General features: G+C 35.8%; 1 protein-coding gene across 1 annotated transcript in view; it reads right to left on the reverse strand.

Moving 5' to 3' along the window:
• Positions 1-1,786: 1,786 nt before the first annotated feature.
• The window catches only part of LOC106980577 (NXPE family member 2), a 51,218-nt gene continuing 39,585 nt past the window's right edge, over positions 1,787-13,419 (reverse strand). Inside the window, 3 exon segments of the mRNA XM_053202552.1 lie at positions 1,787-2,283; positions 2,615-2,708; positions 2,710-2,822. Coding sequence (XP_053058527.1) covers positions 1,787-2,283; positions 2,615-2,708; positions 2,710-2,822 — 704 coding nt within the window.

A 13,419-nucleotide genomic window follows, 5' to 3' on the forward strand; every position in this document is an offset into this window, starting at 1 on the left:
ATTTTGAAGGTTTCCTTTAGGGGCTCCTGGCGTTCTCGCTCAGTAGAGCATGTGACTCTTGATCCTGGGGTTGTGAGTTCGAGCCCAAGTTTGGTCTTAGAGATTACTTAAAAAAAAATCTTTTTTAAAAAAAAGTTTTCTTTAAAAACAAATAGAACTAGTGGGTAAGTTTGATACAAGAAAGAGCTTTCTATGTGTGTTCCTTTGGTGAGAGGATCCCAGTCCTAACCTGTGTGATTGGGCTATGGCATTAATGCTAAAGTATTGTAGTTTCACTTCCTCTCACTAAGAAACACATTTCAAATATGGAGTGAACAACAGTTCGACTCTTGAGACCTTGAACATGTTAATGGGAAAAGTGCATAGTTTAATGCTGAAAGGAATATTTAGAGACATTTATAAAGCCATTTTGGGTCCTCTGGAGGGTATCTCACCTCATAATTTTGGGGTCAGCAGGAAGCCGGGTTTCAGGATCTGTATGTTGACTTGATACTTGGTTTCTCTCAATGCATTGATGGGTGTTTGTGATCTCTGATTCTTACTGGAATTTAAAGAACAACTGGTTACCAAATTCCATTTTCTCTAAACTTCAATTATTTAGACTCTTCGTTTCTGGGCAATGCATTTCTTACAATTAAATTATGAATGATGATCTTTTCTGTCCTCACACTAAGCACTAAAGACATTCCTTTCAACTTTGGTTTTCTCTTCATCGCAGCATTATTCACAATTGCCAAAAAGTAGAAACAACCCAAGTGTTAATTGATAGATGGTGGATAAACAAAGTGTGTGTACGTATACAATGAAATATTATTCAGCCTTAAAAAAGAAAATTCTTACATAGGCAACAACATAGATAAAACTTGACATTATGTCAAATGAAATAAGCAGATACAAAAGACAAATACTGTATAATTCCACTTTATGAGCTATACATAGAACATTCTGATTGATAGAGACATTAGAATGGTGGTTGCCAGGTCCTGGGGATAACAGAGAATGAGGGGTTCGTTTATGGGCATAGAGTTTTTGTTTGGGATGATGAAAGGTTCTGGAGCTAGATCATGCTAATGTTTGTATAACAGTATGAATGTGAATGTATCTGAATTGCACAGCCACTGAATTGTACACTTAAAAATTGTTTAAATGGGGATACCTGGGTGGCTTAGTCAGTTGAACATCCAACTTCAGCTCGGGTCATGATCTCACAGTTTGTGAGTTCGAGTCCCGCATTGGGCTTGCTGCTGTCGGCTCAGAGGCCACTTTGGATCCTCTGTATCCCTCTCTTTCTGCTCCTCCCTGCTCACGTGCATTTTCTCTCTCTCTCTCTCTCTCTCTCTCTCTCTCTCTCTCTCTCTCTCAAAAATGAATAAACATTTTAAAAAATGTTTCAATGGTAATTTTTATGGTCTGTATATTTGTTCTGTATTTATTACATTAATTTGTTTTAATTTCATTTCTTTCTTCTTGAATTAAATTGTCCTGGTAGTCTAAGTTAGGTCATCTATAGAGAATAGCTAGTACTGTTTTTCTGTATTTTTCCTCTAGCAAATAGAGTATAAGGACATGTTAATATGATTTCAGGGTGCCTGGGTGGCTCAGTTGGTTGAGTGTCCAACTTTGGCTCAGGTCATGATCTCAGTTTGTGAGTTCAAGCCCCGCATCAGGCTCTGTGCTGAGAGCTTACTCAGAGCCTGGAGCCTGCTCCAGATTCTGTCTCCCTTTCTCTGTGTCCCTGCCCCACTCACACTCTGTCTCTGTCTCTCTCAAAAATATTTTTTTTTAATTAAAAAAAAATGTTAATAAGATTTCCAGTCACATAATCAGGTGGATGAGCATTATTAGCACCGTATGCAATAGTCCTCTCCCAAACATCAATAATACCCACATCGAAATCCACAAAAATATCCTTCACAATAAGATTTTTAATACAACCATGGAAATCACTAATCATCTCTGGTATTTTCAGTTTTAAGATCAACTTGGTCTCTGGGCTTTGTGAGAGTGGACATTCAATGGCCTTTTGAACATTAATGGCCCTGTGAATGAAAATTTTGACAGGAGAAGGTCTGAGGTGCTGGCCAGGGGTAATGACAATGGCTGTGTCATTGTCTCTGGCTGCTCGATCAATTTTCCTTGGGATATAGTTTTCATTACCAAACAGATGTTTGGTAATACATGGAGGACCATGCTTTTTCCACTGAATCAAAATATGTCTTGTGGCATCCAGAAGTATACATGTTTTAAAGACCCCAATTCCATGATGATCAAAATATTTTAAGGCTGATGGAAAACAAATCAATAATTCTTTGTAACTAAATGGAATTAATTATATAATTTTTAAATGTACACATTTGTAAAATTCTGACCAAGATAATTTCTAATGATAATAGCATTACTGCTAAGGGGAAGAAAAGAACTTTACCAGATGCATTAAAATCTTAACAAAATGGGTGTAGAAAGAGGAAGAAAAACGTTAGTATTTATGGATGAAAAAATAAAATTTGACTTTTAGTTAAAAACCCAAACCCAAATGTTTGGCAAATTAAAAAAACAAACATTATTTTATAAGAAACTCATAAATCAACTGTAATTTCAAAATAAAAATACATACTTTTCACCACTTTTTGTAAGTAGTAAACCCATTGATGCAGTGTTGAATCTTCAATGAGGAAAGTACGTTTTCTCTTCAAGCAGTCATTTTTAATTTGTGTTTAACTTGCTCTATTTACAAAATGCTGTAATCCACCTTCTTTTCACAGTATGACCACTGGGGAAAAGAGTCTTCGTTTCAGTCTGACTTTTTCCTATGTTCTCACTCTCTGGCAATAAAAATACGTGCAGTAAACAATTTTTATTACCACAAATTATTTTTGAAACAAATTCCTCATTTTCTCCCTTCTTTTTCTCTTTTCTCTCCACCCTTCTCTAATTATTCTCTCCTCTCTTCAACAAATATTTTTTTAAACAAGATCGTGTTAAAGGATGAATTAAAAGTCTCACTTTTGAATAATCTCACTAAGGAATGGTTTGTCCTGGAGTAGGGATAATTTTTCTTGTGCATTTGCAATGTTTTCCTCAGGCTTTACCTAGTCCCCCAAGTTACTCAACAGCTAGCCAAATGAGGAGGAACTAAGTGGCCATGAAATAGCAAGCCTCAGTAACTCAGCTAAACATTGTACCAATAACATTGACCTTGGTAACTTGTGAAATTTCCCCTCAAACTCTTCTTCTCCATGGAGAAACCTTGCACATGTTTATGAAATGATGTCACACACATTGTTTATTTTGTGGGCACCAGAATCTGGTTCTTGGGTTAAAATTTCAGTGTTGGCCCCAGGCTGAACATCTTATCAGTGTGGTCGGATAAATGTAGAAAAAGGGAGGGCTGATAGCTCCTTATTCTGAATACTTCACTATAAAAGTAGCCTCAGCTGTATTCATTGACTCACATCATGCTTTCACCCAGGTAAGACTTGGGCCATTTAAACAAATATCATTGAAGTATAGTTGATATAAAATGTTATATTAGTTTCAAGTGTACAACATAGTGATTCCACAATTCTGTGCATTACTTAGTGCTCACTACAATAACTATAGTCGTCATCTGTCACCATACAACATTGTTACAGTATTATGGATTATATTGCCTGTGATATACTTTTCATCCCCATGACTTACTTACTTTATAACTGGAAGTTTGTACCTCTGAATACCCTTCACCTATTTGATCCATCTCCCCAGCTGTATATACCTCTGGCAGCAAACACTTTGTTCTCAGAGTCTGTTCCTGGTTTTCTGGGTTTTTTATTTTTATTTTTTATTTTTAGATTCCGCACAAAGGAGAAATCCTATGGTCTTTGTCTTTCTGACTTACCTCATTTAACACAATACCCTCTAGGTCCATCCATTTTGTTGCAAATGGCAAGATCCCACTCTTTATAAGGCCTAGTATGCTCCATTGTTGCCATTCATCTATTGATGGACACCTAGGTTGCTTTCCTATCTTGGCTATTCTAAATACTGCAATAAACACAGCAGTGCATATATCTTTTTCAGTTAGTGTTTTTGGTTTCTGTGCATAAATAATCAGTAATTACTGGATTGCATAGTATTTCTATTTTTAATTTTTTGATGAACCTACATCTTTTCCACAGTGGCTGCACCAATTTACATTCCCACAAACAGTGTACAAGTGTTCCCTTTCATCTGCAGCCTCATCAAAGTTTGTTATTTCTTGTCTTTCTGATTCTAGCCATTTTGACAAGTGTAAGGTAACATCTCCTTGTGGTTTTGATTTGCATTTCCCTGAGGATTCGTGATATGGAGGATATTTTCATGTGTCTGCTATCTGTCTTCTTAAAAAAATGTCTATTCCGGTCCTCTGCTCATTTTTTTTAATGGGGTTGTTTGTTTTGGTGTTGAGTTGTAAAAGATAGTAATATATTTTAGATCTTAACCCCTTATCAGATAAATCATTTGCAAATACCCACTGTAATTCAGTAGGTTGCTTTTTAATTTTGTTGACAGTTTCCTATAGTGTGTGAAGCTTTTTTGTTGGGTTTTGTTTAATTTATTTAAATTCAAGTTAGTTAACGTCCAGCGTAGTATTGGTTTCAGGAGTCAAACCCAGTGATTCATCACTGACACATATAACACCCAGTGCTCATCCCAGTAAGTGCCCTCCTTAATGCTCCTCACTGATTTAGCCCATCCCTACATCCACTTGCCCTCCAGCAACGCTCAGTTCTCTGTATTTAAGAAATTCTTCTGGTTTCCCTCCCCTTCTGTTTCTATCTTATTTTCCTTCCTATCTCCTATGTTCAGATGAACATGTTTTGTTGCTTAAGTTCCACATGTGAGTGAAATCATATATTTGTCTTTCTCAGACTTACTTTGCTTAACATAATACACTCTAGTTCCGTCCATGTTGTTGGAAATGGCAAGATTTCATTCTTGTCGATCACTGAGTAGTATCCCGTTGTGTGTGTGTGCGCGCGTGCACATACCACATCTTTTTAAAAAAAATTATAAATGTTTATTTGTGAAAGAGAGTGAGAGAGACAGAGTACAAGTGGGTGGGGGGCTGAGAGGGAGACACCAAATCTGAGGCAGGCTACAGGCTCTGAGTTGTCAGCACAGAGCCCAGTGCGGGGCTCAAACTCACGGTCTGCAAGATCATGACCTGAGCTGAAGTCTAACAACTAACTGTGAGCCACCCAAGTGCCCCTATCTTTATCCGTTTATCAGTTGATGGATATTTGGGCTCTTTCCATAATTTGGCTCTTGTTGATAGCACTATTATAAACATGGGGCTGCATATCCCTTTTGGAATCAGTGTTTTTATATCCTTTGGATAAATACCTAGTAGTGCCATAGCTGGGTTGTAGTATAGTTCTATTTATAATTTTTTGAGGAAACTCCACACTGTCTAGCAGAGTGGCTGCACCAGTTTGCATTCCCACCAACAAGGTAAATGTGTTCCCCTTTCTCCACATCCTCGCAAACATCTGTTGTTTTCTGAGTTGTTCATTCTAGCCATTCTGGCAAGTGTGAGGTGATATCTCATTATGGTTTTGATTTGTAGTTCCTTGATGATGAGTGATTTTGAGCATTTTTTAAACGTGTGTTAGCCATCTGGATGTCTTCTTTGGAAAAGTGTTTCTTCTGCCGATTTCTTGTCTGGATTATTTGTTTTTTTGGGTGTTGAGTTTGATAAGTTCTTTATAGATTTTGGATACTAACCCTTTATCCAATATGTCATTTTCAAATATCTTATCCCTTTCCATTGGTTGCCTTGAGTTTTGCTGATTGTTTCCTTCACCAGGCAGAAGCTTTTTATCCTGATGAGGCCGCAGTAGTTCATTTTTGCTTTTGTTTTCCTTGCATCCAGAGATCTGTCTAGTAAGGAGTTGCTATAGCTGAGATCAAAGAGGTTGCTGCCTGCTTTCTCCCCTAGGATTTTTATGGCTTCCTGTCTTATGTTTAGGTCTTTCATCCATTTTGAGTTTATTTTTTGTATGGTGTAAGAAAGTGGTTCAGGTTCATTTTTCTGCATGTCACTGTCCAGTTTTCCCAGCACCACTTGCTGAAGAGACTGTCTTTTTTCCAATGGGTATTCTCTCCTGCTTTGTCAAAGATTACTTGGCCACACGTTTGTGGGTCCATTTCTGGGTTTTCTATTCCATTGATCTGACTTTCTGTTTTTGTGCCAATACCATACTGTCTTGATGATTACAGCTCTGTAATATACCTTGAAGTCTGGGTTTCTGGTGCCTCCAGCTTTGGTTTTCTTTTTCAACATCATTTTGGCTACTTGGGGTCTTTTCTGGTTGCATACTAATTTTAGAATTTTTATTCTAGCTCTGTGAAGAATACTGGTGTTATTTGATAGGGATTGCATTGAATGTGTAGATTTGGGTAGTATCAACACTTTGATGGTATTCTTCCAATCCATGAGCATGGAATGTTTCTCTATTTCTTTGCGTCTTTTTACATTTCTTGAATAAGCTTTATACAGTTTTCAGCATACAGATCTTTCACCTTTTTAGCTAGGCTTATTCCTAAGTATCATAGGGTTTTTGGTGTAATTATAAATGGGATTGATTCCTTGATTTCTCTTTGTGCTGCTTCATTATTGGTGTATAGAAATGCAACTGATTTCTGTATGTTGATTTTATATCCTGCAACTTTCCTGATTTTTGGTGGAGTCTTTTGGGTTTTCCACATAAAGTATCATGTTTTGTGCAATGAGTGAAAAATTGATCTCTTGTTTGCTGATTTGGATGCCTTCTATTTCATCGTTGTCTGATTGCTGAGGCTAGGACTTCCAGGACTATGTTCAACAACTGGTGAGAGTGGACCTCCCTGTTGTCTTCCTGACTTAGGGGGAAAGCTCTCATTTTTTCCCCATTGAGGATGGTATTAACTGTCTTTCATATATGGACTTTACAATGTTGAGGTATGTTCCTTCTATCCTTACTTTCTTGAGGGTTTTTATGAAGAAAGGCTACTCTATCTTGTCAAATGCTTTTTCTGTACCGATTGAGAGGATCATATGGTTCTTATCCTTTGTCTTAATAATGTGGTGTATTGACGTTGATTGATTTATTTTTGGTGTAGTCCCAATACATTATTTTTGCTTTTGTCTACCTTCCCTGAGGAGAACTATCTAAAAATGTTAAGGTTGTTGTCAGAGATTACTGCCTGTTTTCCTCTAGGAGTTTTATAGTTGCAGGTCTCACATTTAGGTCTCTAGTCCAATTTGAGTTTATTTTTGTGAATGATTGTGAGAAAGTGGTCCACTTGTATCATTTTTTATGTAGCTGTCCAGTTTTCCCTGTACCATTTATTGCAGATACTGCCTTTTCCCTATTATGTATTCTTACCTCCTTTGTCATAGATTAATTATGTAAGTACGGGTGTATTTCTGGGCTCTTTATCATGTTCTATTGATGTGTCTTTTTTCTGCCAGTAGCATACTGTTTTAATTCCTATAGCTTTTTAGTACATCTTGAAATCTAGGATTGTGATGCCTGCACCTTTGGTCTTTTCCCAAGATTGCTTTGGCTCTTCAGGGTCTTTTGCGCTCCATACAAACTTTAGGATTATTCTAGTTCTGTAAAACAAACTCACTCACTCACTCACTTATAGTCACTCACTCACTATTTTGATAGGGATTGCATTGAATCTGTAGATTGGGGGTAATGAGGACATTTTAATCATACTCTTTGAATCCCTAAGTATGGAATATCTTTTTATATATTTGTGAAATCTTCAGTTTCTTTCATCAATATCTAATATTATTTTTCTGAGTCTACTTATTTCGTCTCCTTGGTTAAGTTTATTCCTAGGTATTCTTTTTGGTAAAATTGTAAATGGAATTGTTTTCTTAATTTCTCGGACACATCATTTTTAGATGTGCAACCACATCTAAAAGATAGAAATGCAACCAATTTCTGTAAATTTTATATCCTGCAACTTTACTAAATTCACTTATTATTTCTAGTAGTTTCTTGGAGTCTATAGGGTTTACTATAAACTGAATCACATCTGCAAATAGTGAGAGTTTTACTTCTTTGTTACCATTTTGGATGTCTTTTAATTCTTTTTCATGTGTGATTACATTGTCTAGGACTTCCAGCACTATGTTAACTAAATGGCTTGAGAGTGGACATCTTTGTCTTATTCCTGATCTTAGAGGAAAAGCTAAGCTTCACTGCTGAGTATGATGTCAGCTGTGGGTTTGTCCCATACAGACACTTTATGTCGAGGTAGGTACCCTCTAAACCCACCTTGAGAATTTTTATTATAAATATATGATGAATTTTGTCAAGTGTTTTTTCCTATTCAGATGATCACATGGTTTTAATCCTTCCTCTTCTGAATGTGAGATACATAATACTGATTTGCAAATATTTAGAAGTTCTTGCATCCCTGGAATGAATCCCACTTGATTATAGCAAATAATCCTTTTTTTTAATGAAGTATAGTTGACACATTGTTACATGAGGTTCACATGCATAACAACAGAGTGATTCAACAACTCTGTATGTTCAGCTATGTTTACCACAAGTATAGCCACCATCGCTCACCATAACACAATTAAAATGCCATTGACTATATTCCCTGTGCTGTGCCTTTAATCCCGAGATTTATTTATTCCTTAACTGGAAGCCTGTACCTCCCATTCCCCTCACCCTTTGTGGCCATCCCCTCACCTCCAGAAACCATCAGTTTGTTCTCTATGGGTCTGTTTATGCTTTATTTCCTCATTTATTTTGTTTCTTGGATTACACATATAAGATGGATCACATGATGCTTGTCTTTGTGGCTGACTTATTTCATAGTGTAATGCTTTAGGTCTATCCATGTTACAAATAGCAAGATCGCATTCTTTTTTCATGCCTGACTAGTATCCCATTGTATTTATATACCACAACATCTTTATCCATTCATTTATCAATGGACGCTTGGGTTGCCTCCATAACTTGGCTATTGTAAATAATGCTGCAAAAAAAACATACAGGTACATCTATCTTTTCAAATTAGTGTTTTTTATTGTTTGGGGGTAAACACCCAGTAGTGGATTACTGAATCATATCCTATTTTTAATTTTTTGAGGAACATCTAAACTATTTTCCACAATAAACATCTATTTACATTCCCACCAACAGTACAGAAGGGTTTCTCTTTTTATCTACATCATCATCAACACTTATTATTTCTTGTCTTTTTTTATTTGAGCCATTCTGACAGGTGTAAGGTGATATTGTGTTGATTTTCATTTGCCTGATAATCAATGATTCTGGGCATCTTTCCATGTGTCTGTTGGCCATCTGTATATCTATTTGGAAAAATGTCTATTCAGGTCCTCTGCTCATTTTTTAATCAGATTATTTGTTTTGGTGTTGAGTTGTACAAGTTCCTTATATATTCTGGATGTTAATCTCTAATAAGATCTATCATTTGTAAATACCTTCTCCCATTAAGTAGGTTGTCTTTTCATTTTGTTGTTTTTCTTTCCTGTGCAAAAGCTTTTTACTTTGTGTACTCTCAATAGTTGATTTGTTTAGAAAACTGTTGCTGAGGCTGATGTCAAAGCGATCACTGCCTGTTTTCTTGCAGGAGTTCTATGGTTTTAGGTCTCAAAATTATGTTGTGAATCCATTTTAGTTCATTTTTGTGTGTGGTATAGAAAGTGGTCCAATTTAATAATAACATAGCTGAAAGAAATCAAGAAAACAATCCCGTTTAAAATTGCAACATAAAATAAAATACCTAGAAATAAACTTAACCAAGGAGGTGAAAGACCAGTACTCTGAAACCTGTAAAACATTGATTAAAGAATTGAAGAGGACACAAGTAAGTGGAAAAGTATTCCATGCTCATGATAGGAATAATTAATACTGTCCACATGTCCACATTACCACAAATAATTTACAGATTTAATGCAATCCTTATCAGAGTTACAACAGGACTTTTCACAGAACTAGAATAAATAATTCTAAAATTGGTTTGGAGCATAGAAGATGCTGAATGGCCAAAGTAATCTTGAGAAAGGAGACCAAAACTTCAGGTATCACAATCTCAGATGTAAAAATATACTAGAAAGCTATAGTATTCAAAACTGTGTGCTACTGGCACAAAATAGATACGTGGATTGGTATCACAGGAGAGAGATCACAGAAATAAACCCAAACTTGTATTGTCAGTTAATTTATGACAGGAAGCAAGATTATACGATGGGGAAAAGACAGTCTCTTTGATAAATGGCATTGGGAAAACCAGACAGCTACACACAAAAGAGTGATTTAAAAAAATGTATCATTGCATCTCTGGAGGCAAGGGAAACAAAAGCAAAAATGAACTACTGGAACCTCATCAAAATAAAAAGCTTCTGCACAGCAAAGGAAACAATCAACAAAACTAAAAGGCAACTGACAGAATGGGAGAAGATATTTGCAAATGACATATCAGATAAAGGGTTGGTATCCAAAATCTATAAAGAACTTATCAAACTCAACACCCAAAAAACAAATCATCCAATGAAGAAATGGACAAAAGACACGAATAGACACTTCTCCAAAGAAGACATCCAGATGGCCAACCGACACATGAAAACATGCTCCACATCACTCATCATCAGGGAAATACAAATCAAAACCACAATGAGATACCATGTTACACCTGCCAGAATGACTAACATTAACAACTCAGGCAACAACAGATGTCGGTGAGGATGTGGAGAAAGAGGATCTCTTTTGCATTGTTGGAATGCAAGCTGGTGCAGCCATTCTGGAAAACAGTATGGAGGTTCCTCAAAAAACTAAACATAGAACTACCCTACAGTCCAGCAATTGCACTGCTAGGCATTTATCCATGGGATACAGGTGTGCTGTTTCATAAGGACACATGCACCCCCATGTTTATAACAGCACTATCAACAAGAGCCAAAGTATGGAAAGAGCCCAAATGTCCATCAATGGATGAATGGATAAAGAAGATGTGGTATATATATATGTATATATGTATGTATGTATACATACATACATACATATATACATACATATATGTATATATACACATATATACCACATGTATGTATATACATATATATACATACATATATACATACATATTATATACATACATATATATATGCATATATATACATATATATATATATATACATACACATACACAATGGAGTATTACTCGGCAATCGGAATGAAATCTTGCCATTTGCAACTACATGGATAGAACTGTAAGGTATTATGCTAAGTGAAATTAGTCAGAGAAAGACAAAAATCATATGACCTCACTCATCTGAGGACTTTAAGACACAAAACGGATGAACATAAGGGAACGGAAACAAAAATAACAAAAACAGGAAGGGGGACAAAACAGAGGAGACTCATAAATATGGAGAACAAATTGAGGGTTACTGGAGGGGTTGTGGGAGGGGGGGGGGTGGGATAAATGGGTAAGAGACATTAAGGAATCTACTCCTGAAATCATTGTTTCACTATGTGGTAACTAATTAGGATGTAAATTTTAAAAAATAAATATTTTAAAAAATGTATCATTGAATTTGGTTTGCCAATATTAAGAATTTTGCATACATATTGATCAGGGATATTGAACTTTATCCCCCCCCCCCCCTTAAGTGTCTTTATCTGGTTTTGCTAGCATGGGAATGCCAGATAGGTAGAATGAGTCTGGAAATTTTCCTTCCTCTTCTTTTTGGACTACTTTGAGGAGACTAGGTATTAACTCTTCTTTAAATGTTTGGTAGAACTCACCTGTGAAACCATTTGGTATTGGACTTTTATTGCTTTAGAGTTTTGATTACCAATTCACCCAATTTCAAGGAATTTATCCATTTTTTTTCTAGGTTGTCTAATTTGTTTGTACACAACATTTTTTAAGTTGATTTATTTTCAGAGAGAGAGGGAGGGAAGGAGGGAGAGAGACAGGATGAGCAGGGGAGGAGCAGAGAGAGGGGGAGAGAGAGAGAATCCCAAACAGGCCCCATGCTGTCAGCACAGAGCCCAAAGGGAGTTGATTTCACCAACTGTGAGATCATGACCTGAGCTGAAATCAAGAGTCAGAAGCTTAGTTAACTGAGCCACCCAGGTGCCTCTGTTCACATGTCATTTTTAATAGTATTCTTATAATCCTTTCTGTATTGGTGATATTGGTTGTTATTTCTCCCCTTTAATTTTTTATTCTATTTGTTTGATTCCTCTCTCTTTTGTTCTTGATGAATCTGGCTAAAGGTTTATCATTTTTATTTATCCTTTCAAAGAATCAGCTCTTAGTTTCAGTGTTTTTATCTATTGTTTTTTTTTGGGGGGGGTGTTTTGGGGTTTTTTTGTTTTTTGTTTTTTTCTTTGTTGTTTGGTTTTTGGGTTTGTTTTTTTTTCCAGTTTCAACTTATACTCTGATCTTTATTATTTCCTTTCTTCTACAGATGTTGGATATTCTTCCTTTCTTTAGTTCCTTGAGGTGTAAGATTGGATTATTTTATTTCATTTTTAAACTTTAGTTAACATAAAGTGCAGTACTGGTTCTGGAATAGAATGCAGTGGTTTATCACTCACATACAGTACCCAGTGCTCCTCACGACAAGTGCTCTCCCTCATATCCATCACCCATCTAGCTCTTCTCCCACCCACCTCCTTTTTAAGATTTTTGTTTTATGCAGTAGACCTGTATTGCTGTGAATTTTCCTCATTGAACTGATTTGGTTGTGTCCCAAAGATTTTGGACCATTGTTTCTATTTTCATTTGTCTGCAGGTATTTTATTTCCACTTTGTTGTCTTCATTAACCTATTGGTTGTTTAGTAGTGTGTCGTTTAGCTTCTGTGTGTTTGTGTTTTTGCCAGTTTTCTTCTTGTAATTAATTTCTCATTTCATACCATTTTCATCAGAAAAAAATGCTCAATATGATTTCAATCTTCAATTTATTGAGACTTGTTTTATGGCCTAATATGTGATATGTGCTATAGAATATTCCATGTGCACTTGAAAGGAATATGTATTCTGTTTTGGGATAAAAGGTCCTCTACGTATCTTTTAAGTCTATCTGGTTTAATGTGTCATTCAAAGTCCCTGTTTCTTCATTGATTTTTCTGTCTGAATGATCTATCCATTGATAGAAGTATAAAGTCCCATAGTAGTATTGTGTTAATGTCAATTTATCCATCTGTCTGTTAATAATTGCTTTATGCATTTAGGTGCTCCTACATAGGTGCTAGACATTTCTAGTTTTTATAATCCTCCTGTTAGAATAATCCTTTTATCATTATGTAATTCCCTGCTTTATCTCTGGTTACAGTTTCTATTTTAAAGTTATTTTGTCTGATATAAGTATTGTTATCACAGCTTTTTTTTTCTTTTCTTTTTTTTTTTTT

The sequence above is a fragment of the Acinonyx jubatus genome, chromosome D1 (assembly GCF_027475565.1).
Source record: "Acinonyx jubatus isolate Ajub_Pintada_27869175 chromosome D1, VMU_Ajub_asm_v1.0, whole genome shotgun sequence".
NCBI classification, from domain to species: domain Eukaryota; kingdom Metazoa; phylum Chordata; class Mammalia; order Carnivora; family Felidae; genus Acinonyx; species Acinonyx jubatus.